A 19765-nucleotide genomic window follows, 5' to 3' on the forward strand; every position below is an offset into this window, starting at 1 on the left:
AATTAATGCGATAACTTCATAATTGTTCATGAACAATGAATACGTTTAGAAACTCATTTTGCCCCTTGTCGACTGAAGATGACATCACCTGTACTCGGGAAACGGGTAACGACCAATCATGCCTCAGTTTGCTGATTAAACCTAGAAAACAGGTGAGCCATGATTGGTCGTTACCTACTTCCTCAGCGCAGGTGATGTCATCGTCAGTTAACAGCAAGTGGAAATTTTTGTTTTTAAAGGTGATCATTGTACATGAAAAATAAGGAAGTTATCAAATTAATTATAGACAAAAATATTCACTTTTTACTGCTAAAAATAGCTCAATGAGTCAAGTATCCCTTTAAGTGCAGCGGTAAGTCATTTTTCAGTTACGGTCTTCACTACAAAACGAATAATTAAAGGGATACTACAGCAGTGAAAAGTTAATATTTTGTCTATAATTAATGTGATGACGTCATTATTTTTATTTACAATGAATACAGTTAAAAATATAAAAAAAAATCCACTTGCTGTCAACTGAAGATGACATCACCCGTGCTGAGGAAGTAGGTAACGACCAATCATGGCTCACCTGTTTTCTGGATTTGGTCAGCAAACTGAGGCATGGTTGGTCGTTACCTACTTCCTCAACGCTGGTGATGTCATCTTCAATCCACAGCAAGTGAAAAAAAAGTTTTACATTTATTGAAAAATAATGAAGTTATCACATTAATTATAGACAAAATATTCACTTTTTACTGCTGAAAATGGCTCAATGAGTCAAGCATCCCTTTAACAAATAATAAAATACAGGAGTAGACTCCCTTCTGTTAGGTTTCCGGTATGAACGGAGAGTGGATCCCAGAACCACAGAGGAAGGATGCGAGTGGTTTATACACCAAAACACGTGAACGAACACAAACACAAAGCGCTGGTCGAAAGCCAGGACAAAAGGTTAACAAAAAGTACTTGCAAATGCAATTAACACAAACACAAAAAATACCCGAAGGCTACAAACCACAAACACAAAAAATCAACACAAGTACTATAGCTATGAAAACGCAACCACTCAAAGGTGGGAACAAAAAGAGACGCAGCAAAACTTACGTGTACCCAAAACGAGAGCTTTAGAATCGAACTAGTAGCTCGTGATGGCAAAATCAAAACTCTGTTTTGGTACGTACCGGAACCCAGGCGGAACTTGTGTTCCTAAATCTGTCTCAGAATCAGGACGTCACGTGACAGTTGCCTTTCGCGTTCCATTACGCCTTCAAATGTCACATTGTTTCAGCAAGTGCCTTTTCTAAAATTAAATAAAAATACGACCATTAAAATGTCTTGAATCTGAAATAAATCCAATCTAAGTATTACTTTGTATGTAAAATTGCCCTGCTGATTCATCGCCCTACATGATAAAATGTCAACATCCTCTTGAACGCGGCGGTTGGTTTCGTGGTAACGCACCCGCACAATGGGCTGAGAAAAAGATCCATAACCCAGGTTCAATTCCCGCTACGGGTGTCATGTTTTTGCAGGTCTTTTTCCTCTCTAATACTTTCTGTCAAAACTTAATGCCCTGTCACAAAAAAAAAAAAAGCCTTTGAAATGTAGCTTTTGATTAAATGTGATAGCACTGGGGGGTTTCATCAAAGCATTTAAGTCATGTTGAGAGGCAAAATTAAAAACAAACCAAGCATCGGCAACAAAAAGCTCATTTGTACTTTTAGAGTTATTTTGACGGGGTGGGGGTTTTTGTTTCCCATGATATTATTTCTCTCTCTTATGGCGTCCATTACAATTACAGCCCGATGGCCAGTTGTGTAAATTAGGTAATGACAGACAGCCAATAGTTAGTTTCCTTACTGGGGAGTTGCCAACACTGATGATTGTAATATTTTACACTTGGCCACCAGATGTCGCTGTGGGGAGATGTTTCGAACGTTCCAAAAGATCGATTCTTTGGGTGAATCAATCGTTTCAAATGATTTGATCCATTTCTGCCATCCCTACTAGTAGCGAGGACAAAAAAAACATATAGTCCTAATGGCTGATGCGAAACAGGTGCGGCGCAAAGGGACACGCCCCCCCTCGTTAATCAGGCACTGTGAGACATAGGAAAAACACACTGAGCAATATGCAGCAATATGACACATTTCGAGATAAAAACACACAGCAAACGGTAAACACCGTGGAATAGATATAGACCGATATGTTATTTTCAGGGCCGATGCCGATTATTAGTAGTCAAGGAGGCGGATAACCGATATTTGAAGCCGATATTCATTTTCAGTAAAAAAAAATATTGGCGTAAAAATTTTTTTTAATACAAATGCCAATCTTGACTTTGTTGTAATGTCTTTAAGCATTAATGCTTATTGAACAATTTTCAAGATTTTTCAAAATGTATAATTTTTTTTTTTTGTATCTTAGACAATATACTTTATTTGAAATTTCTAAAAAAAAAAATGTTATGGGAGCTGCCAAGGTTATCACTATGTCTTAAAAAGTTCAATAGAAACTGGAAACACATTTCATTGTTTTAATGTCGAACAAAATCTAAAGGTTCAGAAGGTTCCCAGGGTCAGCAGCATCTCTTATAAAGTTAACTGAAAATTTAAATAAATAGTTCTCTGAGATTAAAATGGTTTTAGCTTCACCTTTTATCGGCAGTCATATTTTGGAAAAAAAAAGCCGATACCAATATTTGTCAAAATGCCCAATATCGACGTCCATAAGAAAATGAACTAAATTGTTTCCAGCTTCAAGTGAAGCATTCCAAGGACTTCACAATGAACATTCCCGTCTACGTATGAACCATTTGTCACATTTTGACCACATGAAAAATAACAAAGTAGGAAGAAGACAGATTTGCGTTTCCAAGCTGGAAATCCAGTCACTATTTTGAGTGTGTCAGCTAAAGAAAACATTAAGGTACGTTGCACGGTGCTGTTGACAAAGCTTAAAAAAAACCTACCAATACATATATATAAAAAAAAAAAAACTGATATGGATTGTAGCACATTCGAGCTTAAAAAACAAAGCCCCACATGGCTGGGACATGACAATATTAACAATTAAATACTGAATGTTAGGCCGAACACACTGCCTTAGAAAAATAACGATTGCCTTAACGGTGACTGAAAAGCTGGCCAATAACAGTCAGACAGTGCAGGTTTGTAGCGCGTGAACAGAATGAATACGTGATATAATCCCAGACATTGTGTAGGTCAGATATGGATCACTTGAGTGTACATGTAAATACGCTACATCAGATATAGGCATTAAATAGGATTTAAGCACTTAGATCCAGCCTAACCGACAATGGCGACACTATCTGAACTGACAGGGTACGTTCCAAGCTGCGAGGCAGAGACCACAATCTCGGCGTTAAAGAGGCCAGAGAAGGCGTCTCGATCCCGGGAGGCATACAGAAGGGTTGTAAGGGCGACGCATCGTGCCTCGGCAGCCTCCGTCCTGCCGCAGACATGAGGCGAGGCAGCAGAGCGCAGCGGAGACGAGACACGGTTCAAAGGGAGGTGCCATCCTGCAGCCTCATTTGATGTGGCTGGCATTTCCACTCCACTGTGTGTTTTAAAAGGTCACAAGGCCACCTCCTTTAATGTGTGTTTACTTGCCCCTCCTCTGCTCCTACATCGCATTGCATCGGTGTGCGTTGTGCGGTACTTTGTCTCCTTTTTGGAGACACCCTTCAATATCTAGCTGTACAATAAATTAATGCTGGGAATGTACCTGTACTCAATAATTTGTGTTTAACTCATTCACTGCCATAAATTCATAAATAAAAAAAAAGATTATTAAAAATTAGGGGCAAGAGGCGATTAAATGTTTTTAATTGTAATTAATCACATGACTTCACTAGTTAACTCACGATTAATCACAAATTCTATATGTTCTAAATGTATAAAAAATTCTAGGTTTTTATACTCTTGTTAACAAAAGTATAATTTTTTTTTTAACTAATAGAAATAGTTCAAATGAATTTTGGACGTTTATAGCCGTCAACGGCAGTGAATGAATAAAAAAAGAAAAAGAAAGAAAATATTATAAAAAATTCGGAGCGTCAGGCGATTCAAGTTTTTAAGCGTAATTAATCGCATGACTTCACTAGTTAACTCACGATTAATCACAAATTCTATATGTTCTAAATGTATAAAAAAATTATAGGTTTTTATACTCTTGTTAACAAAAGTAGATTTTTTTTTTTTAACTAATACAAATTGTTCAAATTAATTTGGGACTTTTATAGCCGTCAACGGCAGTGAATGAATAAAAAGAAAAAAGAAAGAAAATATTATAAAAAATTCGGAGCGTCAGGCGATTAAAGTTTTTAATCGTAATTAATCGCATGACTTCACTAGTTAACTCACGATTAATCACAAATTCTATATGTTCTAAATGTATAAAAAATTATAGGTTTTTATACTCTTAACAAAAGTAGAATTTTTTTTTTAACTAATAAAAATAGTTCAAATGAATTTTGGACGTTTATAGCCGTCAACGGCAGTGAATGAATAAAAAGAAAAAAGAAAGAAAATATTATAAAAAATTCGGAGCGTCAGGCGATTAAAGTTTTTAATCGTAATTAATCATATGACTTCACTAGTTAACTCACGATTAATCACAAATTCTATATGTTCTAAATGTATAAAAAATTCTAGGTTTTTATACTCTTGTTAACAAAAGTAGATATTTTTTTTTAACTAATAGAAATAGTTCAAATTAATTTTGGACATTTATAGCCGTCAACGGCAGTGAATGAATAAAAAGAAAAAAGAAAGAAAATATTATAAAAAATTCGGAGCGTCAGGCGATTAAAGTTTTTAATCATAATTAATCGCATGACTTCCCTAGTTAACTCACGATTAATCACAAATTCTATATGTTCTAAATGTATAAAAAATTCTAGGTTTTTATACTCTTGTTAACAAAAGTAGAATTTTTTTTTTTAACTAATAGAAATAGTTCAAATGAATTTTGGACGTTTATAGCCGTCAACGGCAGTGAATGAATAAAAAAATAAAAAGAAAGAAAATATTATAAAAAATTCGGAGCGTCAGGCGATTAAAGTTTTTAATCGTAATTAATCGCATGACTTCACTAGTTAACTCACGATTAATCACAAATTCTATATGTTCTAAATGTATAAAAAATTATAGGTTTTTATACTCTTAACAAAAGTAGAAATTTTTTTTTAACTAATAAAAATAGTTCAAATGAATTTTGGACGTTTATAGCCGTCAACGGCAGTGAATGAATAAAAAGAAAAAAGAAAGAAAATATTATAAAAAATTCGGAGTGTCAGGCGATTAAAGTTTTTAATCGTAATTAATCATATGACTTCACTAGTTAACTCACGATTAATCACAAATTCTATATGTTCTAAATGTATAAAAAATTCTAGGTTTTTATACTCTTGTTAACAAAAGTAGATATTTTTTTTTAACTAATAGAAATAGTTCAAATTAATTTTGGACATTTATAGCAGTCAACGGCAGTGAATGAATAAAAAGAAAAAATAAAGAAAATATTATAAAAAATTCGGAGCGTCAGGCGATTAAAGTTTTTAATCGTAATTAATCGCATGACTTCACCAGTTAACTCGCGATTAATCACAAATTTTATGTACAAAACTAAATGTACTATAAAAAAAAAAGTTAAACTAATACAAAAAATTAAAAAGAATTGTTGACGTTTATAGCCGTCAATGGCAGTTAATGAGTTAATTACTGTGTCGTATGGTGGACAAATTCCTAGAAAAGACAAGCAGAATATGGCATATGGTTTTCGAATGTATCCTGCTACAAGATGTAGAAGCGCTGGCATTGGCAGATCCCACGTTGACTGTGAAAAGCCTCTCATTACGTGAGTGAGGAACATGAAGCTAATACTTGAGACATTAAAGAGCATCTCTGGCTATAAATGGAGAAGGCGGTTGTTAAATTGGCAGTTAGATAAAATCTTTGCTGACTTGCTGAAACCGCACCGCGCTTCTCGTCTCTCAATCTCCCTGCTAACATTTCCTTCGCCTCTCGCAGTGTCACATTTAGAATAAAAATCTTTCATCTACACTCGTAATTTCGGCAAAATTATTTTTTAAGAACCCTTAGCCGCTGCGGTTATTTGAATTTGACAAATTGGCTTTCATATCTTTGCGGTCATCCTTACTTCATTATGTCGGAGTCAGACTTATCTTACTTTGTTGGTTGCATCTAAACTGAAGGATATTGAGGTTTTTTTTTTTAAAGTATTGTACTGTAGGTGTTTCTCTATTTTCCTCTCAAGAAGCTACAAGAGTAGAGTACTAGATACATGCTGGTACCCAAAGTCCGGCACGGCGAAAATCTGCATAGAGGCGAGTTAGACAAGGTGTTGGTAATTTCACAAACATGCACAAGCTGGCGTATTTCAAAAAGAGTGGTTTGCACGGAGACATGCTTGACCAGAGCATTGTCTCTGTTCTTCAGGCTTAATATAGTTTTGGAAATTTCATTATAGTTCGTTTTAATTTCGTTTTCAGGGCGGCTCAGTATTATTTTAGTTTTAGTTAGTTTTAATATTAGTTTGGGGGGGTTTATTACTTGTGTGCCATATTTAATAAATGCCATGGTACAATGAAAAAAGTAACGCACTTCTTACCTAGCGTTGCGCTTCAGCTGAATTAAATGTAAAAACAGGCAAGGCGAGCCATTGGAGCCAAAAGTCAAACATGCAAAATTGTCAGCGAGGAGCAACGTCATTTGAAAGTGCTTTTCTATTGGCTGCTGCTAGATGACGTCACTTCTGTGTGACACGACCCAAAGGCTAAAACGAAGGACATTTTCGCTATAATTATAGTTAGTTTTAATTTGTTTCGTAAATGTAAAATGTAGTTATAGTTAGTTTCAATATTTTTATTTTATTTTGTTAACGAAAATGTTTTTTGAATTTTAGTTTTTTCGCTTTAGTTTTTGTTCCTTCGTTCGTACCCTCATTAAATCCAGAATGAGCTGGCGATGTAAATGTATCCAAGGACCTCATTCATTTATCCCCACCCCGATCATTCGCGTATAACTGATAATAAGAACAAAACAATAACAATGCCTTCAATGAACTGATTTCTACAATGATTCAGAAGACTTGATTGCCATATTTATCAATGAAATGTTTCTGACATCTGACTCTTGTCTGCCTGTGCCCCGTTCATAATCACCAAAAAAATACTTTAGATGACCTGCGCCACCACTTAGACGTGGTCTGATGGTGCGTAACTTTAAACTGACTTTCTGTCTTTCTGCCACCAAATTGCTATTCTGCAAGGACACGCCCTCCATTACGCCCGGAACGCCCATTACGGCGCTGAGCTGCCTGTCCGAGAATCAGAACACAGCAGTCGGTTCTAGCATTGAGGAAATAGTTACAGTATGTAAGAGGTGACTTTTATGTTTAAATCAAGTCATGAAGTGTACTGGTGAAGAAAAAATGCTGAATCAATAATACCACTACTGTAGTGCATGAAGGAGGGAGACTGTCGAAAGCACATTTAATGGTGCAACAAGAACAAAGTCTCTTCATCCATTTTCTATACTGCCATGTGGGAGGAAGCCAGAGCACTCGGAGAAAAGCGATGCTTGCACGGCGAGAAACATGCAAACTCCGTAAAGTGCCTAAAGACAAATCCTTTCTTTTAATCTAGTTTCTTGCTTGTAAATAGGAAGTGTTAGCGTTCTTCAGAAAATAATTGACTATCAATGACTTGAACTGAGAATGATGACAAAAGTGGTTGTCAAATAAACCCCCCAAAAGCTAGCCTGCTAGCTATCGCCAGCTGTCAGGGTCAAATGAGCACATCTGCGGCATTAATTGTGACTCATTCGCTGTCAGCTGTTTTCAACGCAGAGTTCCCGAGACTGTCCACCATTTTAGAGCATTTTGACAGTGTAAGGTTTCGGCTTCAGCTGTAACATTGACCCCCAAAGCAGACACGACGATTCCTCGTGTACCGTAATTACGCAACCAAAGGGAGCATGCGAGCGTGAAAATTGTGAAACAACGGACTGCCAAAAGAGAAAAGACCAATCACATGAAAAATGCACCGATAAATGTATTAAAATGAACTAAGAAGATGGACAGACTCACAGACAAAGGACGGCATCTCCCTATCTAACCAAAATCTACTATGAAGGGACTAAAACAAAACACGGAACTGAATGTTCACTTTCCATGTTGTTAGTCGGGTTTCCGCCAATTTGTCTAACACGGGTCTGCAACCTTACGGCTCTGGAGCCACATGTGGCTCTTTTGTATCCTCTCCTGCGGGTCCCTGTGGAACTCTAAAAGAAAAGAAAAAAGAGAAACTAATATCTCTTTTACATATGTATTTTTATTTTTTTAGATCAATTGTTTTTTAAATGAATTATTAAATAAATAAAGAAAATATTTAAATATTCAAATTCCCTCTTTCCCATTTCCGATCAACTCTTCAGCTGTCCTGTCAGTTAAAGACTAAAAAGCCCCCCAAAAATATTTTAAATAAATAAATAAATGAATAAAGTTGTCAAAAAAGAGAAACAAAAGGTAGATGGAAAAGTTATTTTTTTTAAATGACCTAAGCATGCCCAAAACATGATCATAAAATGTCCCCAAAAAAAGGAAGAGTAAAAGCAGGTAATTGAAATTGTCAAAAATGTCAGATAATTGATTTAAAAAAAAGGCATAAAAGAAAATATTCAAAAAGTAACCATAAAATGGCCAAAAACAATAGAAGAGAAGCCGAAAAGTACCAAGTCAGAAAAGAAAACGTTCAAATAATGACCATGAAATAAAAAAAACATATATATATATATATATATATATATATATATATATATATATATATATATATATATATATATATATACACGTTTTATATATATATATATATTAAAAATGTCAGAAATTTGATAGCAAAAAAAAAAAACATTCACAAAAATAGCCATAAAATTTCCAAAAAAGGAAGAAGAGAGGGAGAAAATTTGCCAAAAATTTCAGAAAGGCAAAAAGTCTCAAAATGTCATGAAAACCGAAGTATAAAAAAATCCAAAAAATCCAAAAACGGAAAAGGAAAGGTAAAAGACAATGAATCTCTACGTATTCGATGTTGTCTCTTAGGCACTCACCACATTCGACTTACGCTAAACACTGTTCTCCTTCATCACAATCTTCAAATGTTTTGCGGCTACAAACAGATTTTGTTTCGTTTTTTTAAAAATGGGCCTTAAATGCCTCTTTTGACAGTAAACGTTGTTGACCCTTAATCGAACAAAACCAGCCACTCTTGAACAAAAATGAACTGTCGTTCAAAAACCACGGAAACGTTCAACAAGCAGAAATACGCTTCAGTTCACGTTTGCTCTCAATTACTGTATGAACGAGATCATTTTTTGGTCTAAATGACGCCTTTTCCATTTGAGCTCTTCACTTATCCAACCCCATTTTCCCCACCCCGTCTCCACTTAGACCCAGAATGTGATGTACGACCTGGTGTCAGAACTCCAAGAGCGCAGCGAGGAGCTGGACAAGCGAATCGGCACATTGGAGGACAAGCTGGACTCGGTGACGGGCAGCCTGCAGGCGCTGCCCTGCCTCATCTCCCAAGCCATAACCCAGCAGCAGCAGGACTTCCTGGACGGCTTTGTTCACCGCTTCCGGCCCGCGTCGCTAGCCTCGGAGCGCTCCGAACGCTCCGAGCGCTCCTGGACGTCCACCACCCGCAGGCGGCGCTCGCCGTCCACCGCACCACACACCTCCTCCGATAGCGGATAACCTCCAACAAGCACTTTTTCCAGATCCATCTCATCACTTCATTCTTCTCCCTCTCAAAGAGTCCGTCGCTGGACTGAGCTCCCCCCTCTCCTCCTTAACACCAATTAAATCCCAAAACCAATTTCTCTCCCGCTGTGACTGAGCGTTTCAGCGCAGGACTGGAGCAGAGCAACTCTAATAGAGGAAGGGGGGAGGGAGGGGGAAATAGAGATCCAGAAAAAATACAAATGCATCTGACAAACAAAAAAAGAAAAGAAAAGACTGATAAACCGAGATAAAGTAGAGATATGGTTTATGTTTTAGCCATTGTATGGCTGTTCAAGTTAGCTTTTTTGTAAAAGCCCTTAAAATTGACTGAGGTCAGGGTCACTTGGGGTGAGAGCTGGCTATCACACCGGAGAGTCCTTAACCACCTGGGGGGGGGGGGGGGGGGTTGGTTTGGTCAGTGCGGCCTACTGGTATTCGGTGAGGAGGGTGAGACAAAACTTTTGGATTTCCCTTTCAAAAGACTGCCGACATGGATTCTTTCCCGTAGGTTAGGGCAAAAGCTGCCGGGGGGAGGGGGGGGGGGGGCTAACAGCGTTGAAGACTGCACTAAAATGGCGAGGAGGAACGTGTCCCGCACGGGCGGGGCAAAAGGGGGACGCGACGGCATTACTACTGGGTAGGAAAAATTTACACAATTGCCAACTTCAAGGTTTCAGCTTCCTTGTTCTTCTTACCAAGGGAAAATGAGAGCGACTATCTTTTTTAGTTACATATTGACATGTGATTTTTTCAGTGCCTGAATGTATAAATAGTAGAGGGTTATTTAATTACTAATTTCAGAGCTTTTTTACGATGTTAACAGTCTGACTACAGCATTGCATTCCCTTTTCAGATACATTCCTCTCCGAATATCAAAAGAAATCGTCTTAAAATGATGCATAACACGGCCTCCATTGAGCAAACCTTGTTTTGAGAACCTTTTTTCTTTTCTATTTATACTAACACCGTGGAGGGGAGGGGGGGGAAAAAAGGAGAATGTTCCGAGAGCGAGCGAAAAGTATGTTCTGTGTGTGTTTGTATGAAAATGAGTTTCACTTTTAGCTCGACGCTGCACACCCGTACACAACCGTGGGCAAATGTAGTGTACCTTCCTCAGCACCACTAATTAGAGCTCCCCGTGCTCTCCAGATAATGGCATGTCTCGAGGGCTGCTGGTGTAAACGGTAGAAAGTGAGAAAAGGAAGAAAGAGGAAAAAAAAATAACAACACATCCTGTTCCCTTGCATGGTTCCGTGCAAAAATGACAGTCGAACGTAATGTTCCTTGGATGGCTTGCTGAATTTAGATGATTTGGATTTTTTAATTATGTCCACTACTTTTTTTTTTTTCTCCGTTTGTCTCTCCTTTTTTTTTTTCACAGATTTTATTTTTATTTTTTATTAGCATCTAGAGAGTTGCACTAAATGTGATTCTGTAATGCATTCCCTGTTTAAAAACACAAGACAAAGGAAAACCATGGTTACAAAAAAACAGTTCTGAAAGGACGCAAATAAAAGTGCTGAAGAAACTTTGATGGGTACAGAATACTCGATTGGTTTTTAAAAGCAAAAAATATCAAAATAAAACTCGTGCTTCTGGTTATCATTATTTCATATTTCAAAAGGGTAACAACATTGTGTTTTAAGAGTGGCAAGCACGAGTCTATCCTTCTTGACTAAGCTCAGTCAAGTATTGGGAGTCTAGCCTGGTTGCCTAGCAACCGCACAGCCATGTAAAAGCTCCAGAAAGCTTCCCCATTGGAACGAATGAAATCGACATGAGGAGATTGTTGAGGTTATACAAGAAAAAAGAAAAAAGAAAATTATATATATTACAGCTGTCAAACTTTTTAATGAGTTAAATCACATCTTAAAGTTTTTGATTAATCACAATTAATCACTTCATAAAAAAGGCTTTTATTATCAACATTTTTTTCCCACCAAATTTAAAGAGCACCTGCTGTGTTCATTCTTTCGACATTTAATGTTATGAGGACGTCTTCAGCATTTTTTGATCCACTGCACACTCTCATCCTCCTCTTTTTCTAATCAGTTAATTACATGCATAATTTAAAAGGAAAAAAATGACCCCGATAGTTTGACATGAACAATTTATTTTTTATTTTTTATTTTTATTTTTTATGTTTTGTGAGACATCAGACTAGGGCTGAACGATTTCGAAAAACAATCTAATTGGGATTTTTTTTTCCCCCTATATTGCGATTACGATTTAATATGTGATTACGTTTTCAAGGTCCTCTTCCCATGTATTTTTAAACAAATACAAGCAATAAATGAATATGCATTATGATGAAAAAACATCAGATTTATTAGACCCTTTTGGATGTGTTATATAGTCTACGCTAAAATTAAGGATAGGATTCACACATTAAGCATGGAAGAATGTTATATTAATGGAACATTAAGACTTAATATTTTATTTCAGTGCTGTTCAAACATGAAACAGACTGCAACCCGTTTGTTAAATGCAGTGGCTCAGTTATAAGCCTGAATTTTCAGATAAATAAATACATTTTCATACAAATCTTACAGCGTACATGTACAAGTTTACTGATTAGTATTTTCTAAATTTGAGTTTTAAAAAAATCGCAATAATTAATTTATTGATTCATATCGGGATTAATCGGCATCAAATCGAATCGTGACCTATGAATCGAATCGCCAAGTACTAGGCAATTCACACCCCTACAATCAATAAATAAAATGAAACCTACCGGATAAAGCCGACTGCAGCACAGGTTGTTTTGTTTTTTTTCCTTTTTCAAATTGCAGCTTTTGCAATTTGAAACTTGCATTGCCGTGTTAATTCGAAATTGAGGAATTGTTCGGCCCTACTCTGAACCCACCATCGCGTATTCAATTTAAGAACATATTCAGTCTTTTATGATTGGAACTGAATTAAGCATGAGGTTTTTTTTCCCCTCCCCCCCTTTCACCTGGAAGTGATGAAGCATGACTCCTTCCTGTGCCCACCTCGAGCCCCATCTTGTCCAGCGCCTACACTCCCCCCCATTGCTCCATGCCGTGTGAAAGAATCCGTCCCGTCATTACGGCCTCCCTTTCAATCAATGTCATCCAATTACTTAGGACAGCTAATGGCAGGCGGCTTGACGCCTGCTCATGGTTCAATCTCCTTATTACGTTGTGAGGTTTAGCCTCGTGTTTGTCATCTGTCATCATTAGGTCGCGCAAAAGCGGCTTCCCAAACGGCCTGCAGCGAAGACCTCAAATCTAAAACGATAACTACAACAGCAGGGGGAAGCTTCAGGTCGTGCTTCGTGAGTGTGTCATATTTGGTGAGACGAGGTTGGGCGGTCTGGTGTCATCACGCCGAAGTGGGAAAACACAGAGATGAGACACGATTCATCATTTGTGCGGCATAAGAGGGAAGATTTACATGTGATTAATATGAAAGAGTAACTAAAGTAAGAACTTAATATTTTTCACAAGTGAACCTCAATAAATTAGAATGTAAAAATTCACTTCACTCAAATGAATTGACGCCCATATGTCGATTTAAAAAAATAAATAGATACAACTTTCTCTATTTAAATTGAACTACTTACATAAATTCAGCTTTCCACATAATTCCAATTTAGTGATCTACTGATGTTACATAGCAATAGATATTAAAAATATGTTTTTTTCCAAAAAATATATATAAGAATTCTTGATACATTCTTGCACAAACGCTTTAAATATATTATTTTACATTTAATTGTATTTTCCATCATTAATGTGACCTACAACCTGTACATCGCAATTTAATTTTTAAAATCTTTCCAAAAGAGGCATTGACATAAACTGAGATAATGTGGTTGCACAAGTGTGCACACCCTCTCAAAACTAGGGTGTGGCTGTGTTCTGAATGAATTACGATCATGTTAACCCTATAAAGCCTGAACCATGAAATATATGAGAGAAAATGCAGATTCTTTGTAAACAACAGTCTTTATTGGTCCTTTTGAACAAACAATAAAAAATTGTTTCAATAATATATAGTATTAAATAAATACTTTTTTTTCCTTTTCTTTTTTAAATCAACTTTCACAAATGACTTTTGATTTGTGTCATATTTGATACATCCGGTCACAATGCTTTAAATTCGTACATTTGAAACCTCCAATAATATAACAATAAACAGACATATGAAACATATTAGTATTTCCAAAAATCCGAAGGAACATTTCTAACTATTAATAGAAATAGGTGTCTCTTCTTTCTCAATTGGGGTAATCATGCAAGGTCGCTGGAAAAGCCATCAGCTGGGTGATACTGCCCTCTAATGGATTATCCGTGCAATGCATGTGTCAGATCATATACGCCAGGGGTTTAGCGAAGGGGGGGGGGGGGGGGGGGCGTTATACTCATGAAATAGAGGGCTCTAAAAGTCTTAACATGTCTCTAATTAAACCCAAATGAAGTTCATATGTTCTAGAAGGCTTTTCCTGGCATTTTCTTGTCTAGCAGAAGCCTGAAGTTTTTGTGCTAAACCTGACTGCTATAAGGAATGGTTCCATCTGAAGAAAAACGGCCCCAATTTAAATCTGTCGGAAGGGTGTTGTTTTGGTGATGAGCAGTGTAGTGTTTGCTCAAAACACATTTTGCCATTATAGCTAAAAAGTTCAACCTGTCTTTCATTGGACACATTTTTTTTTTTTACACGTGTTTGGGAAATTTCAAGTGTTCTTTTTTTGTTTGCAATATCTTGACACTACACTAAAAGCTCAGACACATGAAGAAGATGGCCGATTGTTGTCACTTGTACTTAAATTCCTGCAGCTCCTTCAGTATTGATGATGAGTGATGCTGTACGTTTTCGTTTTGTCGTCCAGGGATGTCCAGTTCTTGGTAATGTCAATTGTGACATATTTTTGATGATTCTTCCGTACTCTTGACACATGCCTTTGAAAAATGATGTAGGACGTAATGACATACCGGTAAATGTCAGGAAAAGCCCACTAGAACATCTGAACTTTGAGGTTAATCAGAAGCAATTTAAATGGCGACAGGTGTGCGGTGACTCCCTTCTAACATGAGTTTTGAACACACTACATTCCTATTTATAAGAGGGTGTGTACACTTGTGCAACCACATGACCTTGTTTACGTTATGTCATTTAAAAAAAATTATCGTTTTTGTTTTTCAAATTAGCTGTTATAAGTCATAATGTTAGAAATGACTTGATCTCATATTTTATATCACAAAAATTTGTGTAGTGTGTAGACTTTTTATATCAACTGTATGACATACAAAGCTCGGCCAAAACACTGATTCAGAACTAAATACCTGACTCATTTTCTCCTCTCGAAAACACCAAACATTTTATATTAAAAGTCAGCGGCTTGTATTGGCATTAGATAAGAGATCCCCCTTTCTTGTTATCTCCCTGAGAGGAAATCAACACACCTCTATTGAACAATAACACTCGCCTAAAATGAAATGTAACGCATCTATTGTTCTGCGCACATCGCTTCATCATGATGCATCGTGCACGTGGTAGCACAGGAATACGTCGACGTTCAATGGATGGCAAATGGGTTGAACATGTTCTCTGTATGCATTTTGCTGATTTTGAATTTTACAGCTCAACTGTTGTCCTAGCAAGGAGAGACACCAAGGTCACAACATTAAAGACTTTCCCCATTGATACATGCTCTGAAATCTCTTCTCTGTATTTATTTATTTTTCTTCCATCACACTAATAATATAATCAAACCACATCTTCTCCGTTTCTTGTGAGAGTTGTTGAAAGACTTTTAGGGCCACACTTTTAAAAGAGAAAAAAATAGTATGAGAATTAGTAATCAGATTATTATTTTTTTTTTTTTTTTACTGTATTCCCTTACAGTTACAGGAAAAAACATGTAATCAGATTACAGGTACATTTATTAAAAATGGAGATTACTTCGAGGATTACAATTTCTACGATGAGAGAGAAAGCGAGAGAGAGGTGGGGACAAACAAATTGACTGGTCGTGTCCTTCACACGCGGGCAGTTTGAAAAAGCTTCACAGACGGTAGGAGGAAATGGCGATCGGTATTCCCTGGAATTTACTCGGCGCGAAAGTTTGAGCTGAGAGTCCAGCGGCATGCTACGCGCTGTAGCTTCTTGCTAGCTAGCACGCTAGCTTACAACCATAATGTGAGTTACACCTTCCAAACAAATCTTCACTATTTAAACATCACACACAACATATACACAACTAAACTTAAAAGTTCATTTTGCAGTTGATGTCACGCATCGTCATCCTCATTGGATGGATTGATCTATCTATTTATGCTTTCAGTGACAGTTCAAAAACAGCATATATCAATCAATCAATCAATCAATCTATAACCTCCATGCTTTTTAATTACACTAGGATTTTTGCTAATTGTAGGCTGCCCGGGTCCCTCTCACCCGCAAATAGCAGGGGCACATCGTATTGAATATATATTGTGGTGATTTTTATTTGTATCTTGTCTTTATGAGCATACTCAGTATTGGAGTAATCCAAAAGTAATCAAGTTACATTACATTAATATTATGGTACTTGGATTACGTTACTAATTTTAAAAGAATTGCAGGTCACTTGTAACTGTAACAGAATATTTAAAAATAAAAGTAACCCTCCCAACCCTGGTAATAACGTTAAACGGGATTGCAGGGGGGTTGTATTGATATAAACACGACGGCTGTATCAGAGGGCAGACAGCTGCTGAGGCCCTGTTCCAAGGTGAAACACGTAGCACGCACACAGTCAAATAACAAGCGTCTCTTCATGTCTACATGCACAAACAGGGCTCAGCGCGGTTAATTACAGCCAAATCAGGAGGGAGCTGGCACCAGTCCGATATCCCGGCAGAGTGGCAGAGTCAGTCACCCTGTCCATGTTGTTCCACAACCCCAAAAGGTCTCATGAGAGCTAAATTGCACGACGTATTGTTTTTATCATCGAGTCAGACGCAGCGGCAAGCGGCGAGTTTCCAACCTTAAGTGACCTAAGCCACCATCACCTCGCAAAATAATGTACAAAAGAAAACGCTCGTGTCATTTGTCTGTTGGAAGTACACCACAGCAGAGGAGCGAATACTCCTTGCGCACTCTCTGACAATGAAAGCACCACTGCCACCTACTGCATGGATATGTAATTACTAGAAAATTGAGTGCGTTCATTTTGAGTGATTTTAAAGTTCCTTTAAGGCCACAAAAAAAAATTGTACGCGCCATTAATGACTGCTCCTTACTTGGAAAACCTGGACTGGGGGAATTCCAGTCGCAATGCGGCAAACACGTCAAAATTTAGCAGTAATAAAATTTAATAATAATACATATATTTGTGGAGACTGAGGTCAAGTTGTATTTTACAATTCTACAAATTTCACAAGTTACCTCATGTTAAAGGTGCATTAAAGCTTTTTCTCCATCATGCATGCTCCACCAATGCCCAGTTGAGTACGAAGAGCCCTGACTGTTTTACTCTGACTGCACCTATCAGCTTTTATCTTGCCTTTATAGTAGAGTGTGCGGACCCTGCAGTTTTTCGGGGGAGGGGAGGGGTGGAGTGGTAGAGGGTGATGTCCTGCACGAGCGAGTCTGACACAAATGCTGCAGTTACGCTTTGGGCCAGTGGTGTCAGTCGCGAGTAAAAAAGTGACAAACTGCACAAAGATCCTTAAAAAAAAAAAAACGTTTTTCGAACATGTATATAAAAAAAACTGATTATAAACGTACATGTGTAAAGACAAAATATAAAAAAAACATAAAATAAAAATAAAATAAAAAAATAAAATAAAACCCAGTCATGAGCTACACATACATGTTCAAAAAGGAGTAGGAAGAAGCATAAACATATCAGGTCCTACCCCTTTTAACATACATCACACAATAAATAGTAGGTATGTAAAGTAAACAAAGCAAAAAAACGGCTAGTATACAGCTAATATATCTTGATTATTAATAACAAACAAAGGTTATTATAGTAATTATTAATAGTGAACACGTTGAACTTTATTAAGCATATATTGTCATACTTTTACATATACATATAGTTTTTTTCCTTATCAATAGCAACAATACTAATAATAATAATAACATCAATCAATGTTACTTTCCATTGAAAAGCACTTCTTCTACCCGATACTTTTCAAAAATGTTGATTTTATATTTCCTTTTGAACTGGTCTATGTTTGGACATTGTTGTAAATCGGTATTCAGCCTGTTCCAAATGTTCACTCCACATGATGTACGGAAACTCTTCAATGTTGCTCTTGAATACTTTGTCTTTAAGTTATGAACTCCCCTCGAACCATAACCTCCAATAACAATCATTTCAATATGGTAATATTAGAGAGCAGTACAGAATGTGTAATAATTTCTGGTTGAGAAAGCGTTAGATTTTTGTCAGGATGGAGATGCTTTTAGAGAGTCAGTATTCAATGTGTGGTTTCCAGCAGATTTTATTAACAACAATTACCCCCATTCAATTTGCAATCTCCCTATTCCCTATTTTAATTTTACCAAACACAACTAATTTCGTCTTGTTTAAATTGATTGATAACTTGCTTTTAAATCAAGCTATTTTTTTTACTTTCTTAAATTCGGAGGTAATTGTATCTAAAATAAACTGCATTTTCTCACCAGAAACTAAAATAGTTGTATCATCTGCAAATAACCCAAACTTAATATATGAGACACGTTGCACAAATCATTATTATACAATATAAACAGCTTTGGCCCCAACACTGACCCCTGAGGGACACCACATACTATATCCAAATACACAAACTGTGATCTTTCTTGTAAATAACTTCTGATCCAATTCAAGGCTGTATCCCTAATACCACAACGCTCCAATTTACTAATCAATATATCTTGGTTTATAGCGTCAAATGCTTTTTGTAGATCAACGAACAGTCCGATTGTAAGTTCCTTTTTATCGATGGAATCAGTCATTTCTTCAGTAAGTTCTGTTAAAGCTAGTGCAGTTGACCGTTTTGTTCTAAATCCATACTGACTATCAGAAAGTATTTTATGTTTTTCTATGAATCTGTTATTGAAAAGTTTTTCAAGAATTTTAGAGAATTGTGGTAGTAGCGAGACAGGCCTGTCATTTGTGAACTTGTATTTGTCCGCAGCTTTGTAGATTGGAATAATTTTTGCCGTTTTCATTTTATTCGGAAATTTGAAATGATAAGTTGCCGATGTTTGTAAGTGGTTTAGAAATTCCCGTAGCTATCTTTTTCACTGTTTTCATATCAAGTTGATCACAATCAGGAGATGTTTTATCTTTACAATTATTAACAATATTAATTAATTATTTTCTTTGACAGGACTGAGAAACATTTTCATCAACAAAGATTAGTTAGCTCTCAATATAAAAAGAAAAATGCAGTGAGCTGTCACCAACGTCTTACAAATGCAATTATGCCATCTAGTGGCAGAAAATGACCTCGACACAAATCAATAACACTCGTTTTTTACAGTACAGTACATCTTTTAAATTTTAACTCAATTTTATGAATTATTATGAAATTACTTTATCAATAATTAAAAGAAGCAGTCATAGATCTATTAGTTTAAAAAAAAAGTATCTTTTATGTTAACAAGAATATGAAAATTGGAGAGAAAAAAATATTTTACTGTACATTTAGAACAGATATAAAATTTGTGATTAATCGTGAGTTAACTATTAACTAATCATGCGATTAATTCCGATTAAAAATTGTAATCATCTGACACCCCCTAGTAATTAAACTGCGCCTTGGAAATAATTTTTTCATCAATGCCGACAGCATCCTCCACTGCAAATCAATATTTGGTTAGCAATTTAAGATCAACCATTCAGAGGGATAAACATAGCTGAACCAATCAGAGGATGTAAAAATGTCAAAGTCTCTCAATGTGATTGGTTTAAAAAAAAATCTACTTTATTTCAATGGGTGTGTGTGGTTGA

The 19765-nt window shown here is 36.5% G+C and overlaps 1 protein-coding gene and 1 long non-coding RNA gene across 3 annotated transcripts in view; one reads left to right on the forward strand and one right to left on the reverse strand.

Moving 5' to 3' along the window:
* Positions 1 to 14151, forward strand: part of kcnn1a (potassium intermediate/small conductance calcium-activated channel, subfamily N, member 1a) — a 92718-nt gene extending 78567 nt beyond the window's left edge. The window contains exon 9 of one of the 2 annotated variants that reach the window (XR_015094494.1): positions 9475 to 9535. Coding sequence is in view for 1 of the 2 variants with exons in the window: in XM_086072512.1 (XP_085928638.1) it covers positions 9475 to 9780 (306 nt within the window). In the remaining variant the exon portion in view is untranslated. Of the gene's footprint in view, positions 1 to 9474 lie in introns of both variants that reach the window. The other variant, XM_086072512.1, reaches the window with a different exon arrangement.
* LOC147180543 (uncharacterized) overlaps positions 1 to 19765 on the reverse strand; it is a 69494-nt gene that overhangs the window by 34240 nt on the left and 15489 nt on the right. The window lies entirely within an intron of this gene.

This window comes from Leptonotus elevatus, chromosome 1, assembly GCF_054856555.1.
Source record: "Leptonotus elevatus isolate MCC_2025b chromosome 1, RoL_Lele_1.0, whole genome shotgun sequence".
Classification (NCBI taxonomy): domain Eukaryota; kingdom Metazoa; phylum Chordata; class Actinopteri; order Syngnathiformes; family Syngnathidae; genus Leptonotus; species Leptonotus elevatus.